The sequence below is a fragment of the Mus caroli genome, unplaced genomic scaffold (genome assembly GCF_978045245.1).
Source record: "Mus caroli unplaced genomic scaffold, Mus_caroli_1 scaffold_12, whole genome shotgun sequence".
Taxonomy (NCBI): domain Eukaryota; kingdom Metazoa; phylum Chordata; class Mammalia; order Rodentia; family Muridae; genus Mus; species Mus caroli.
In genome coordinates this window covers 121,029,401-121,045,768 of record NW_028227267.1, presented here as the reverse complement: position 1 = coordinate 121,045,768, position 16,368 = coordinate 121,029,401, and the positions used below count along the sequence as shown (strand labels likewise).

At 36.5% G+C, this 16,368-nt stretch overlaps 1 protein-coding gene across 1 annotated transcript in view; it reads right to left on the bottom strand.

The window, feature by feature from the left end:
• Positions 1-4: 4 nt before the first annotated feature.
• The window catches only part of Itgbl1 (integrin subunit beta like 1), a 261,464-nt gene continuing 245,100 nt past the window's right edge, over positions 5-16,368 (bottom strand). The window contains exons 9-11 of the mRNA XM_021181852.3: positions 7,516-7,662; positions 1,905-2,018; positions 5-862 (exon numbers count right to left, since the gene is read on the bottom strand). Coding sequence (XP_021037511.1) covers positions 771-862; positions 1,905-2,018; positions 7,516-7,662 — 353 coding nt within the window. The 3' untranslated portion in view covers positions 5-770. The remainder of the gene's footprint in view (positions 863-1,904; positions 2,019-7,515; positions 7,663-16,368) is intronic.

Below are 16,368 nucleotides of genomic sequence, written 5' to 3'. Positions count from 1 at the left end.
CCAATTTATTCTTTTCTGCTGTGTTTGTTTTCCGTGAGTAAATAGATATTGACACAGAATATAAACAACTTATGTCATTATTTATTAAAATGTCAAATTGTGCATTTATCATTTCTTCCTGTAAGAGATTCTTGTGAATTTAGAGCCCTTGTGATCTGGGAAGCGCCCAACCCATCATCACACCTCGTATGTGTCTGTCATAATCATCCCATATACAAATTCAGAGTCATATGAAATCCTGGAAAAATCTGACTGGTTGGTTTATGTGAGAATAAATATTATCCTTATATTCTGATACAGTGTTTCTGGTGTTGGGATGTGGAGTACTAAATACCATGTGATTTAGCATTTTTCTACTACATCTTGGTAAACATTGGATGTCAGAAATTACTTTGTTGTAAGGGCCTTTCTATTTTCTTTAGGGTGGTCAGCATTGTCTGTGGTCACTACAGACATATCCCCATAACACAAATTCTCCTACCTACCAAGTCTGAAAACCAAATTCTCTGTAGACATTGCCAAATGTCTTAGGGGTTGCAAAATTGCCCTCTTCATTTGTGAAACACTGATGTTAATTATGGGAGAACAATTCTTTATGGTGTAACTTATATCAGTTTACTAAAGTTGTTTGAATTGAAGACCCATGCTTCACTTGGGCAGTCAGAAATAGAGAAACACACAAAAGTCTATCCTAGTGCTGTGTAGTATGCTTTCCTCTGAATTTCTAAAATGGCCTAGAAATTAGAATCCAGTTGTCTCCCATGGGATGATTAAGGATATTCGGTACCAAGCCAGATTTCACATGCATTTCCATTCCATCCATCCCAGCATTCACAGTTTCCACAGCTACAGATTCCATTCCCTGCAATAAAATAAACACAGAAATCATGATTATGATCAGAATACACCATTAGAATATATAACTATGAACCATATCTGTTCATGAGGAAACCATTTATCCTCCCTAAAGTGTCTAAACATCTTTAAGATAGTCAATAGCATCTCTTTGATTCCATAATTTATTAATTGAACAGTGCCTACCTTTCATAACTCAGCTGGGCTCCCATATCACAGTTCTATCTTCTGTTAGTAGGCAAACCATGTATGACTTACAAATAAACATTGAAAAGCATAAAGCCCCTTCATATTAAATTAGGCAGGCCTGAGAGCTGGAAGAAATCCTTGTCTAGTAATTTAATGTCATGCAAAAATAATCATATTTAACCAAACTAAAAATGTTTGATTACAAAAATATTTTGTGCTACTGAGATTTTTACCAATGGTATATTGAATCAGCTAGAAATATAATAAGTGGGCATACATTTTATAATTAAAATATTAACTTCAGGAGAACACATACATAATTATTTAACTTAGTTCAATATTATTTATGGCCAATTATTAGAACTCAACAAATTAGGTTTGATGGCCATTACACAGTTAAATATTTAGTATACTCTGTTGTTATCTCTCATCCCTTCCCCACACACATTCATACATATATCCAGTTTTCTAAAAACAGCCAATACACCAACTTGTAGCATGTGAATACTGCTTTAAATAATACCCCTTCCCTGTCTGGACCATATTAAAATGAAATGGTTGTCAACAGACTTCTGTATTTGTATAATTGTCTTTGTGTAAGTTTATGTAACAGGTTATTTTGTGAAATTTTTCCAACAGTCATACAATCTGGCTTCATCCCTTTGCATTTTTCTAGGGAAAATGTTATTTTGTATTTACAGATGTTCATTTTTCCTTTCAGAGTTACTACACATGGGCATTGTTCATTTGAGTGCATGGCCGCTGCCCTCTCTGCCCTATCTAAAGCAGTGTGTGGTAGATGTCATTTTACTCTATTGTCATTTGTGGCACAAAACAATTAGTGTAGGTCAATACTGTACCTGTGCAAATGAGACCGTCATGTTTGTCGCAGTCTCTGTCATCACAGTCACAAAACTCCCCTGAAATATACCACTCTTCTCCAGAACAAATGCACTTTCCACAATGACAAGAACCTGAAATCACAAAGGGTGTTACTCACTGTCACTAGAGAAATAAAGGTTTTCATCAAGAGGAAAGTATCGTTGACACACTGACAATAGACTTGTAATAACCTATCTTCTAAAGGAAAAAAAGTTTATTGAATAGCTGCTTCTCAGAGGGGAGCTTTACTTGCTGTAATACATACAGGTCATCTGGGAAAGCCTTCGTTATAGATCTAGACAGTTGCAATTAGCCTTGAGCAAAAATGTTCCTTGGTCCAGTCTGGTGGAAATGTCAATGAAACAGGATGTGGCTCACCCTTAGAGATGCTCTCCCCAAAGGGTATTCAAAATAGATGGTTGATTTGTTTCTTTCTTTTTCATTTGAATTGCATTTTAAGGTCCCTGTTCTCTACAGGAATGTACTATGGAATTATATCAAATGAAGATTTTATTTTACAATCAAAGAATTACTAAATTATTGAGCTAATCATTTTATAGTTTCACTTACATGCATTTCTTGAAATAGGAACACACAAACTTCATACTGAGTGGCAGGGTGAAATGCTAAAAATGCAAACTTAATTCCTTATGTCTGATTGATGGCTCAGGCTTGTGCTTTAGGATTTGCTACCATCAGCAAGAGTTCTAAAAAAAAAATTCTGAATAGGGTCTAGTCAATTTTCCCACCTCTTATAAACTTCCTATGTGGTTTCCTCGAATTTAATTTAAAAACTATTTAGTTATTAAAATATTTTGTGCTAACAGAGAATCTTACTAGCAACTTAAAATTAAAAAAAAAATAGTTTCGTGATGTCTCATAAGGATTTTCTTGGTGTAAATGCCTTTCAAACCAGGATTGAAAAATCACAAGGATAACCTACTTTTGGTACAGCTAGTAGGACAAATACAGAATTCAAAAGGACCTCTTCCATTTCTTTGTTTAGCTTTTTTGTTGGACACAATTTTCTTTTACTACAAGATGCTGGTAGTTATTGCTAAGTTACTCAAGTAACCAATCACCTTGAGAGAATACAAAATAATAAAAGTTTTTAATGCAGTTAGGAAAACTCCAACTCCTTAAGCTTTAAATACACACAGGAGATTCAGGGTTAAATTCTGAGTACTTCTGGTGATTAACATATGATCAAAGACCTGCAGGAATAGACAGCAGAAGACCTCAGTTTTGGGAAGTGGATGACTATGATACTGTCATATGTATCATAAAAGAATTCAAGTTAAAGTGTCCCAAGCATTTGTAAGCTCATGCCATGGAAACTGGTACACATATTTTTGGTTAAAGAATCTCCCACATCAAAATTTCACTTTTGTCATCCCTCATCACACATCTTAAGGCAAGCAAGTAGTCAGAACCAGTTAAGAGAAAATAACTGCATTATACTTCATTGTTAAGTGCAGCACGATTTCACTTAATCTTGTTTTCCTGAGAGTCTGGGCTGACTTTCAGGCTCTTTAGGTCAATATATAGATTTCTTCCAGTTTTGAGACATAATTGACAACCTAGTGGTTGCTCAGGCCCTTACTGCTAGTCTAATGGGAACGAGATAAGGGTCCCTTGCATCCTCATCAACACAGAGTGTATCTTCATTTTAGAATTTACTTTTTCCTAAATTTAAGTATTTTCTTTAAGATTTCTAGGCATGGAAATATTAACTACCAATTGCTTGTTTAACAAATGGTTTATAAAGCCCCTACATGGGAACTCAGCTGTCTATCATAGAGATATTCCCCAAAGGACATCACATTTAGTGGCTGACTTTAACTACTTGAAGAATTAAGTACTTTTATTTGTTTCTAACACAGTATCTCTTATATCATGAAGTTACTTCTATAATAGAAATAAATAATTTTATATAGTCATGATATTAATATATCATATCTAGGTTGCCTTTTTATGTATATCATAATTCTTAGAAAGAGTTTACACTTCACCTTCAAACTTATCATCTCTTGCCTGGAAGTGATTCTTATTAGTTCTTTTGTTTATGGACTACTCAGCTGCAAAGAATAGCAAAGTATTTTCCTGAAATCAGCTAAAGTCAATTTGGTTTATGTGGACTGAGTATTTGACAATTTAGAGTTCTTGCTTCAAATAGTAGATGTCATGAAATGGTGTGAATAAAACCGGAGTTTGATTTTATGTATGTCATGGAAGCAATTTTCGTGTTCACCATAATTGCAGGTGTGTTGTTTTTCTGTTTGTTGATGGTAAGTAGAAAAACTTTCTACTTCTTACATAAACAGGAACAGTATACCATGTAGTACTAACACAGTGTATGCAGTCATTAGGAGCTATTATAGATCTTTATTATAGAGAGCTCTGGCTTTATTACAATAACAGGGGTGGATTATCTCTCTCTAGAAAGGGGAAAAGCATGAGTAGAAGATTCTGTCTAACAAAATAAGTTTCCTGAACACTCAGAAATAAGCAACTGTTTAACTCAGCAGACTTGGATCCATTCCCATTGGAACAGCAGCCCAACCATAGGCTGCAACTGGCCCATCCTGTCAGAACCGTAGGGGATAAACCTGGAAAATCACCACCACTAATCCATTTGATATCATTCTCCAAAAGGACTTTTAACAATGTCTCTGTTTTTCTGGCTTTTATTATTGGGCAATTCTTTTTTCATCTATTCGTAGAATATTCCAAAGACCTAAGGAGGAGAAAACAAAACAAACAAAAACTTTCCTTGAAGATGAGAATGGAATACCAGAGAGGATGGGGGAATTGCCTCAGACCACTTTCCAAAAACAGCTAACAGACTATCTTTTCTCTTATTTTTTAGTTTTTATTTTTTACACTCCGTATTCCATTCCCCACCCCTCCCATCCACCCTCTGACTGCTCCACATCCCATACCTCCTCCCTACCGCACACCATCTCCATGTGGATGCCCCCACTTCCCCACCAGACCTGACCTCTGAACTCCCTGGGGCTTCCAGTCTCTTGAGGGTTAGGTGCATCATCTCTTAGTGAACACAGACCCGGAAGCCTTCTACTGTATGTGTGTTGGGGGCCTCATATCAGCTGGAGAATGCTGTCTCTAACAAACTATCTTAATCTGATTTAATCTACCACCTACTCACCTATCTATCTGTGATGACTATCACAGCAAAAACATTTATATAGTTTCATAAATGAGCAATTCTTGCCTACAGATCTGGCTAGCAGCCATCTGGGAATGTCAACTAGAACACTAATAGCATTTTCCTGTTCTCTTTTCTGAGCAGTCAGAAAGGAGGTAGCAGAGGAACAGATGAATGAAGAAGGGTACCCTAAATTTACTAATGACCTGGATGCAGCAATATCACCACGACAGGTTAAAGATACATTTAAAGATGTGTTCCATAATCGTGTCTCTAAAAATATGGAGTGATTACTTGAATCTAGGGTAACGTTGTCAAGAAGAACACACTATTGTGTCACCATGGAGCTAAATAAATAAATAAATAAATAAATAAATAAATAAATAAATAAACAAACCCCTAAGCCAACAAATGAACATAAATCAATATAAATTTCACCATATATTCTGCAAAGGTAGCTAAACTTAGGGGCAACATGGCCACTAAGCATATCTTTCTTGGTCATTTTCAAAGACAATTTCTGTCAGGGGTTAAGGCCGCATTCCATTACTGACTTTACTCTTCATACATCAAGCCTGAAAAAATGCTGCAACCTGATACCCCAGCAGGCAGTTTTCACTATTGTACTAATGACACCATCTGTTATGAAGGTCACAATAATGTATCTTGTTTTAAATTTTTCTATGGAGTGATTTATTGTCTTGGCTATAAATTTGTAAGAAATAAAATGCTATTTCCTCATCGTCTCCTGAAGTGATGGCTTTATTCCCAGGTCCTAGCAAGTGCGAAGTTTGCTTGTAGGGCTTGCGAAGTTTCATTTCAGTAGGGGTGGGTTCTAAAGTATATTGGCATGCAGTCACAAGCCAATCTCTGACTCACACCTGTACTGGCAAGAGGGTAAATTCTCGATATACTTTGAGATCACCAGGTTGAGGGTTTTACTGTGTAGATTTTGGAAAAATTATACAGAATGCAGACAAGTCCATGAGATTTATCAAGGATACAGAGTAGAAGGATGTGAGAGCATCTTTCTCATTCACCATGCTGAAATACATGAAATACAGTCTCTCATATGCTACATTTTTATTGTAGTTCTTGAGGTGAACTGTGGGATGATGCTCTCCATGGAGACCAGGAATAACATCCTTGTTATCCTCTATAATAAAGACAAATTACAGTTGCAAGAGCTCATCCTCGGCCCTTTCTTCTATAACCCAGGATGAATGCCAGAAGAAAGGAAAAGAAATAATCTTCAGTCACCTGCTGCCCACCGTTAATGTGAGCTATGAAATTCAAAATGGAAAGTTCTGGGAAGCCTTTACATTCCTCTGAATTTAGCCATACCCAAGCATTCTATCCACTTAGAAATTTTAAATTCTCAACCTTTGTTGATCTGTCATTGTCTTCCCACCACCCAAAGCAAATAACTGGGAAAGCATTAAATATTGATTTGTGTTGGAGTTGGTCATGAGGAAATACCTTTGTGTCGGTACTTAATCAAATTTTATACTTTCTCAGGTTTTTGAAAAAGATTTATCTCATTGAAAATTATGTACGTGCAGATTCAGTGCACATGAGAGAAAGCATCATGCAAGGAAGAAGAGAGTATTTGATCCCCTCCATCTAGTATAACTGTGGCAGTTCTGAGTTACCCAATGTGGGTATGGAAAGAGAGGCCCATTGGACATGAAAACTTTATATGCCCCAGTACTGGGGAACGCCAGGGCCAAAAAAATGGGAATGAGTGGGTAGGGAAGTGGGGGGGGGTTGTGGGGGCCTTTTGGATAGCATTGGAAATGTAATTGAGGAAAATATGTAATAATAAAAAAAAAGTATGAGAAAAAAAAAACAGCAAATGCTCTTAATTGCTGAGTCCTCTCTCCAGAATCCCTCAACTGTGATTTTTTGCTTTGTTTATTTACTATTTATTTATTTACTGCATTTTCTATATGCAATTGCCTAGCTGAGAATTCTGAAACTGTAATGAGAACTCAATGTAGGTTTTAGTGAGTAATTTTTGCATAAAAGTCAGGTTAGGGAATAAATGAACTGTAACTCTCGCACTGGGGAATATGACTTTGTGCATTCTTATGGTATTTGCAGCTGGGCATGACTCAGTAAAAGCCTATTTATGATGAGGTTCTAAACAAAATATATTTTAAAAACCACACCTGTGTTTTAGCATGAATGAAGTATTCATTTGGTAAAGCATTTGTGAAAACTTGAGGAAGATCCTTCCATCTTTTGCAGAGACAAAAACTCAGCTGCCATATCTCCTGTTGCTGATGCTCTACTTTCAAGTTTAACACACAAGCTTAGTGGCTTTTCTCAGGCAAAGTTTATTCTGTTTGCTACCTGCTGTTCTGAGGTACCTCATGTCTGAACAGAGATTCAGTCCAGACTCTGACAGTGATACTCACCCTTCCCTGAGCACAATGTGCCATCTGCTGACTCACACAGACTCCTGCTTTGTTCTTCTGTCATATTACACTTCCGCAGGTGTTGGCAGAGCTTACCAAACCATCCTTTCTCACAAACACAACGACCACAGGAGCACATGCCATGGCCTGCATAGCAACCATAGGATAAGGTAAAGGGAGGATATGAATAAATAGCCAGGAAAAAAAATCAGAATTTGTAATCTAGAAAGTGCAAATCATAGGTCCTCATCTCCCATTAGACATACTTTCCTTACACATACAATCATTCTGACACATCTTTATTTAAAATAGTGTCCCAAAAGAGATCTATCTTAGCATGGCATATTTGGATATGCTGTAGAAAAGAAACTTGCAAGAAAGAAATATTGAAATTATGTGAAATGGAATTATGGCTCCTGTCTGGATATTAGTCCCTTCTCATTGCATTTCTGTCAGCATGTGCTGGTGTCGTTCTTCATGTGCACACCTCAACGCCCAGTTCAATTTTGAAGGCTAGTCACGATGTCACTGCTTTCAGCATTATTAATTGCTCTCCTGGGGCTTAATAATGATAACAAATGACATTCCTAAGGATTTTACCTTTGTCCTCACCTCTTCATGAACAGGAGCAGATAGAGTGTAAATACTCATGCCATTTATTGGTATATAAAAGTGAAAAATTGCATGAGCTTTGTGCTCACATTTGATCTTTTGTTTTTGTCCTTTTCTGTTGTCTTTGTTTTGAGATGTTTATTCTGTGATGTGCAACTGTTTTTGCGACAGTTATGGGGTTATATAGTTTTTGTATGAAGTATACACTTTTTAACTGTGTATAAACTGCAATGTACTAGACTACTGAATTTTCCAATTTAGTTTCCTATTTCTATTTAGTTTTTTTTTTTGTGATTGTCACACTTTCTCACAGCTTGATCACTCTCTGACTTAGTTATTTGACTGGAATTTCTCCAGTATATATTATACACAGAATGAATTGCCAGGAACCAGAGCATAGGAAATGAAAGATGATGTGCAAAGTGATCCTGACATGTTCCCAAGAACATGTATTATTGTCATCTATACATTGCTTCTGGCACTGTGTCACCCATTCTCTCTTGTCCCATCTTTGTACATGAAAAAGTTAATGGACAGGACTCCCTTGTTGAGAACTCATTAATGTTAATTTAACATAACCACTCATGAATCCAGGTTTTCCAAAACATATGGCAATCTAGAAATTAAAAAAAACAGATAAAAGATCAATTTAAAAAAAAAACAATTAAATGAGTATACCTATTCCCACTTCCCTTGTGTATTAAATGCTGTATTGTCTCAACCAGTGAAGTTTGGTGCTGTCTTCTTCTTACAGACAGGAAGCTGAACCTCTGAGGACTTCAAGTTTCACTTCAGATCTAGACACACAGGACCAGATCTTGGGTCTAGTTCTCTTATTTCAAGGTCCATGTGCCTTCTATAGCAGCACAGCACCTTTCATTTTGGGAAAGGAGTTGCCTAGAAATAATTTCTTAATATTTGTCTTTTTAATTCCTCCTTCTTAATATTTGTCTTTTTAACTCGCAGGCTTGTTCTTAGCTCTTTCCCCTTCTAAGACCTCTTTCCTCCTCATAACTAGATTCCTTATGTTCTTTAATAATCCACATTGATTGTATCCTCCTGCTTGTTTTTATGATGTAATAGATGATTCCCTCTACCTTCCTTTAATCATTTTCAGTTATCTGTCTATAGTCTTTGACAATTAATCAAACCATGGAATTTCTGTTTCTGTCTCTATCTGCCTCTGTCTCTTTGCCTCTGTCTCTCTGTCTTTTCTATCTCTATATCTGTCTTTGTCTCACTATCTCTGTTTCTCTGTCTCTCTGTTTATCTCTTTCTCCTTTTCTCTCTCTGTCTCTCTGTTTATCTCTTTCTCCTTTTCTCTCTCTGTCTCTCTGTTTATCTCTGTCTCCTTTTCTCTCTTTGTCTCTGTCTCTTTCTGTCTCTATCTCTTTGTCTTTCTGTGTGTGTGTATGTGTGTGTGTGTGTGTGCGTGTGCCTATGTGTGGTGTGCCTCAAGAAGCTGGAAAAGAGCATTAGATCACCTGGAGATAGAGTTGTGAGGTACTGACAACAGAATCTGGTTCCCCAGAAGAGTGCTTATAACTAGTGAGCCATCTCCCCATCATCCATCCACACCTGCACCTTTTGAAACAGGATTTCACACTGACCATGGGGATGGTTGACTTGGCTAGTCTGCTGGCTTGGAAAACACAGTGATCCCTCTGTCCTCCATCTTTGCTTTTCATATAATGTATACGACACCATGTTTGCCTTTCACATGACTCATCATGCTTCCACAGCAAGTGCTCCATCAGTGGAGTCATGTCTTCAGCCCAAATCATGAGATTTCTGTTAACTATAAATATTTCAGGGCTGTGCTTCCAGTACATAAATCTCCCAAGACCTGTTCCTATGACACTACCTGCCTTTCTGTCACCCCCATAATTGGAACTTTCTTAATTTCATCATATAACTTTCTTTCTAAAAGTGATCTTTTGTTATTTTTCAATTTGTTTTAAATGCACAACTGTTCTAGTCATTCAGTTCAAAATGTTTTAAATAATGATTGAATCTCTTCAACTCCCCCCATCAAGGGAGCTGTCAATTCCTGTTAGCATTACCTACAACATAGTATCATAAACCTTTGAGATACTTCTCTACTGGGTCTCTCACATTCTTGCCCACACTACCCTATCCTATACTTCTCAAATCATAGTTTTTCTCCTAGTTCTATTGTGATTTCCTTTTGCTCAGCCAGGAGATCTTTGATATGCTATAGATTATTGAAAGGTAGAGCTTCAAGCTTTTTATAATTTTATTTCTTCTCTTCTCTCTTTAACCTCACTGACACATTTCCTATGTGTTTCTTATACTTGCTGAAGTGAAATGCCTTTCTCTCTCAATATATTCAATCCCTGCTACAAATTTCAGCAAATGAATGAGTAGTATACTTCCACAAAAAAATTTCCAAATAAAACTCATTTAATCCCCTCTGAATTTATTCTCTCTCTCTCTCCCTCTCCCTCTCTCCCTCTCTCCCTCTCTCCCTCTCCCTCTCCCCCTCTCCCCCTCTCTCCCTCTCCCCCTCTCTCCATCTCCCCCTCCCCCTCCCCTCCCCCTCCCCCTCTCTCTCTGTGCATATTTGTATGTTTGCATGTTTGTGTTACTTGGATTCAAATCCAAGGGTTGTGCATAACTTGTAGCAGTTTACTGTAATCTGAGCTATGTCTTGAAACTTCTATACGATTTTATTTCTCACTTTGCATGGAAATCTCTAGTGTGAAGGAAGGAATTCTGCTATTACTTAAGGAATCAATGGCTCCTCACAGAGAATAATATAATACAAAATTTGTATGGGAGGAAAAAGTCCATATTTGCCATTTATCAGCTCATTTATCAAATCCTTTTACAAAGTAAAATTGCCAACTTTGCCATATAATCATCAAAATGGATCGATATTTACATTTTGATTTGTCATTTATACGCAACTTCCCTTTACTTAAAATATTAATCAATTTTAATAGCATATTCTTTATAAGTGGTCATTCATCAACTCAAGAAATATTTGTTATGTACTGGATATTTTATTAGCAGTTTGTAATATAGTAGAATAAAGCATGTATTGGCCCTATTTTCATGGCACTTATAGTCTACTAGGTGTGAACACAAGTCACAGCAAAAAATACATGGGCTACTGGAGCTTGAAGAGTCTATTACTATATTCAGTGGTGAAAAAAGGCAAACAAGGGTACTCAGAGAAGTATACAGCAAAACCAGGCATAAGAAGGAGCCAGGCAGTCAATGTTCTAGGAACAGAACCTAGAAATCCTTGGGACAAGAAATAGCTGAGCATGTTTTAGGCAGTGAAGGCCAACTGTTTGAACAATAATCAAACAGGAGTAAAATTCAGAAATGTGTACATAGCAAGTTTCTTATTTTGTGTAAAGAATTTAAACCCAAGAGAAATGGGGAATGCTAGGAGATATTGAGCCAGATGTTGTGGCATAATTAAAAATTTGCAACTTCATTTAAGTAACTGAGTGTGGTTGGGTGTGTTGGGGGACATGAGACTGGAGAATGTAGAAGGCTATTAATGATTAAGTCATGGGAAAATGAAGAGACTCCTGTTTTGAGTCCTGTCTTGATGGTAGAACATGGGCATATGGGGTTAACTGTGGGGCTGAAGGTTGCACATATGGGAAATTTTTTTGATTTTCTGCCACCAAAACTAGAATAAAATACATTTTATTAAATAGAGAAGTTTTAGGAGGTTAAAGGAACATCAACTCTTTGTTAAATTTCCTGTGTTTAAAAACTCTTAAGACACTGACCTACAAAGTCCGATAACCAACTGCATTCATATCAGAGCTTAGAGAGCAGGTTGGGCTGAGTCTAGGCAAAAACACACTGATGTTTACAATGAAAAAAAAAAGCACAATGTTTTGAGTTTTAGAAGTGAATGAGCCAACCCAGGGAGAATACATTCTGACAAGCTCTAAGCTTTAAGGCTAGAATACAAAAAGAAAAGTCATGCAAGGAGTAAAATCCAGCAGAGGAGGAAAATACTATAACAAAAAGAGTGTCTCAGAAATGAAGCCTACTGAGCAGTTTCTGAACATTTTAGTTAAAAAATATAAAAGCAAACAAGTAGACAATTGTCTTCAAGTCAACTTTTCTTTAGCAAGCCACTCAAAGATACAGAGTAAAGTAGCCACAGCCAGCAGAACTCTAGGAAAATAGTCTATTGTGATAACTCACTGAGAACAGCCACCTTCATAGAAGGAACATTCTGGAATTATCTCTAGGGATTGAGCTTAATGACTATTCACAAGGCTCTGAAACTGCTTTTGCCTGCCTTCCTTAGACTTTGTACAGATGGCCAACTCTTTAGAGACAAAAGAAAAAAAATTAATCATTTTCTCTGACATGTTCATCTCTTCTCAGTGCCTTCATTTTCACACTGAAATATGCACTGAGAATGCTCTGTGCCTCACTGTGTAGTGCAATACAATACTCATTGCAGGTGTGTATTTGCATTTAGTTAAACTAGGTAATTTTAAAAAATTAGTTTCTTGATCTTTTTAGGCATGGGACAAGTAGTCAATAGTCACATAGGTCTGTTGGTATCGTAAATAATTCAGATGTCAGAAACCTCTGCCAACTATGCAAGATTGGTTGAATATGTCTACTTGAGATGATAACCTTTCCCAATGCAACTTAACTTGCCAGCTCTGGACTCATTGGACTGATGTTCTTAATTGGTAAACTAATCCATTTTATCTTTTATTGATTAAATTAAACACTACAAATCCTTGTCATTTCTGAGTTTACAATCACAGATATATGATTTCCTTCAAATTGCAGCTCATGCTGGAGAAGTCCCAGAAGAAATGGGAACTGATTGTGTAATTAAGAGGTGGCTCTTCATTATCCTCTCTTGCTTCTTAAATTGGACTCCTGGGCAGCTATTCTAAGAGCAAGGGGTAATGAGAAAAAGCAACCCGCAGTCTATTTCTCATTCTCACCCTGGGTGTAGGGCACGTAGGAGGTAAGCCTCTGATTAAGCTTATATTCACTAAAATAATTAAACACACGTGAACCAGCATCTGAATATATTCTCTTTATGGAATTAGAAAAAATATGCATTGCTGAAAATGAATAAATCTTAGGAACTATCACACATACAAAGCATTTTTAAATAGTGACATTTTTGAAAAGAAATTCATGTCAATTGATAGTTACATCCATTTTAGTTGTTAACAAAAAATGTTTAGAGAAAATCCACATACCCTGTATGGTGATGGAACATGACTCACACAGAAGTTAATTAAATGAAGAATGGTCCTACTTCACACTGATTTTCTTTTTGCCATTTTTGTGACTCGTTTTGAGGTTGCAATTTTGGTTCAATCAAAACTGAACTGTTTAAAATTATGAAATTAGTTACATTCACCTTTGAGTATAATTGGTAATTTATCTTAACCTGCCAGAGTAGGTTTAATCATCTTTACTTTTATTGTTAAGAAAGTGGATAAACAATATTAGCTCTTGGTTTTTACATGCTTGCTGATTAGGTAGACATGTAGATATTTTGGGTTTACATATTTGTTGAAAAATATTCTCAAACAGTCCCTGCTTTTGAGTTAGAAGCTGTATTTGTTCTCTGCCCACACCCTGAATATGCAGAGTTCTAACAAAATGTCAAGGTGAACCCATAAATCAGTGAGGTGGTAGACTGAGCACATGATTCAAATTCAAAATGTTCCTTTATTGTATTCTATAAGCCTAGAGTATCCAAATATTTCATACTTACTTAGTAGTGGTGTGCCCATCACTGGCTTCCTATAACAGGGAGCATGAACTTCCTAGTTAACCTTAACTTTCAACTTGACACAGCCTAAGTTCACCTGAGAAGGAAGTTTCAATTAAGGGATTGGCAAGATCAGACTGGCCCATGAACATGTCTATGGGCGCTTTCTTGATTCTTAATTGATGTAAGAGGGCCCATCTATATAATCAGTGCAATTTGGTATACTAGAGAATTTGGACTTTCACTAGCTATATTACCAAGCTATTTCAATGGAACTAATAAACCTATATTTGAAAAGAGTTCTATCTCTTAAAGGAAACCTAGAAAGAAATACAATGAAATGTCATCATATATTATTTAGGGAGATAGATAGATAGATAGATAGATAGATAGATAGATAGATAGATAGAGATATCACCATATATTAGTATATATGATATATGACCACACACACACACACACACACACACACACACACACACACACACACATGTCTTTTCAACACAAAGTTTCTCTGTGTAGCCTTGGCTGTCCTGGAACTCACTCTGTAGACCAGACTGGTCTCAAGCTCACAGATCCATCTACCTGTGTCTCCCAAATGCTGGAATTAAAGGTATAAGCCATCACTATCTAATTTGGTGATATTTTATCAATGAATTTCATTTTTTGCTCTTTTCTTTAATTAAATGTTTCAAAGGAAATGATACATTAAAATAATTTTAGTATCCATTATTTGTTGGAAATAATAATAATGAAATCTGCAAGCAACAAATGGAACTGAAATATATTATTATATTAGTGAATTAATCCAGACTCAAAAACACACATACTATGTTTTTTCTTCTTTATGCTGTTAGCTTCTAACTTTTGCAAAAGTGTGTTTTTGTGGGAGTGAGTATAGTTATAAGCTAAGAAACAACTAAAAATGGGTCCACTAGATGGGAAGAAATTAGGGGATGGATTGGGAAGAATAAAATAACACAGGCTGAGTAGGAAAAACAATGTGGAAGTAGAAATACTGAGTGTGAAAGGATGGAGCAGAAAGAAGGAGCTCAAAAACAAACTCAGTATATATAAAGATGCTGCAAGATATTTTGTTGTTTTGCATGCTGATTAAAAAATGAATTAAGAGGGAAAAATCCTTGTTTCCACAATGTATAACAAATAGAGACAGAATATTTTGTATTGTGCATAATATCTGGGTAAAGAGCTCCAAATAAAGCATTTCCAACAGGTTCAAGATCAACTAAGAATTACTTAAGGATTCAAGAAAATGTGGCTGTCAGGATAGATTAGCAGTTAAGAGCACTCACTGCTCTTGTGGAGGACCTAGGTTTGGTTCACAGCACCCAGGTCATCCTTCTGGCCCCAAAGGATGATGCCCTCTTTTGGTAGTTGAGGATACCTGCATATACTGGGTGCATATACTCGGGCATACTCACATATACATAAAGCAAACCATATTTTTAGAAGACACAGAAAATAAAATATCTTTCCTCAACATAACAAATACTTTTATTCATTATGATTTTGTTTAGCTTTCTCAGACCTAAATACTTTCACATTAAATACCACACACCCAAAGCTGTTATAAAACCAAACCAACTCTACTCCAACCTGAAGACTACTATACTCCATAATTCTATGTTCACAAATTCTGAGACTCCCTTCATTTCTAATTTATTTGAAGGATGCTCTTTATGCTAAGTTTGAAAATAACTAGAAGTGTGGAAGATGATGAAGGAGAAGAGAGGAAAGGAGTTTGATTATGTTCACATACACAGCACCTCACTGAGTTATGTACCCCTGGAAAGCATAGCATACAAAGGGAAAGTACAACAGTTCCCTGGAGAAGGTCATCTGGAAACATATCTGGTGAGATTATTCAGAAGAATGTGAGAAGATAAAGAGCAGAATATTAGGTAGGATCATGATATATCCCAGCTTCTCCATCCAAGTTGCCCTTGACGAAGAACCCCCCCCCCCCTTTTTAAATTGTATTAAATTAATGAGTATTTTCTGTCTCTCTAACACTGCAAAGAAACCTAGGAGTCACTAGGGTTGACTCTGGATACCACTAATATCATTCATTATATCAGGAATGATTATAAATGCTGCTTATCTTCTGGAATTAGAGCTTTTTTCTGGTTCAATTAAAAGTTCACACTGTTGTTCCAGACCAGCGTCCTTTCAAAGACATGGGGCAGAAACCAACATCTTGCCATCATCAGATATGGGCATTCTGCTTCACAAGGGCTCGTATACTCACATGACTGTCTTCTCTTCAGATCATAGGCCAGACACACAGAGGTGAGCTCTACAGTCCAGATAGTGATGTATCTATCTCAGAAGAACTTCTGTAGCAGCCTAAGTCTCACTCTATGATTTCTCAAATAGGGATTTTAGATACCCCACAAAAGCTTTTTGTGAGTTACATAAGTCATGAGAACTTTTAACTTTCTTACAGAGTGCTTGCTGTACTGAGTATT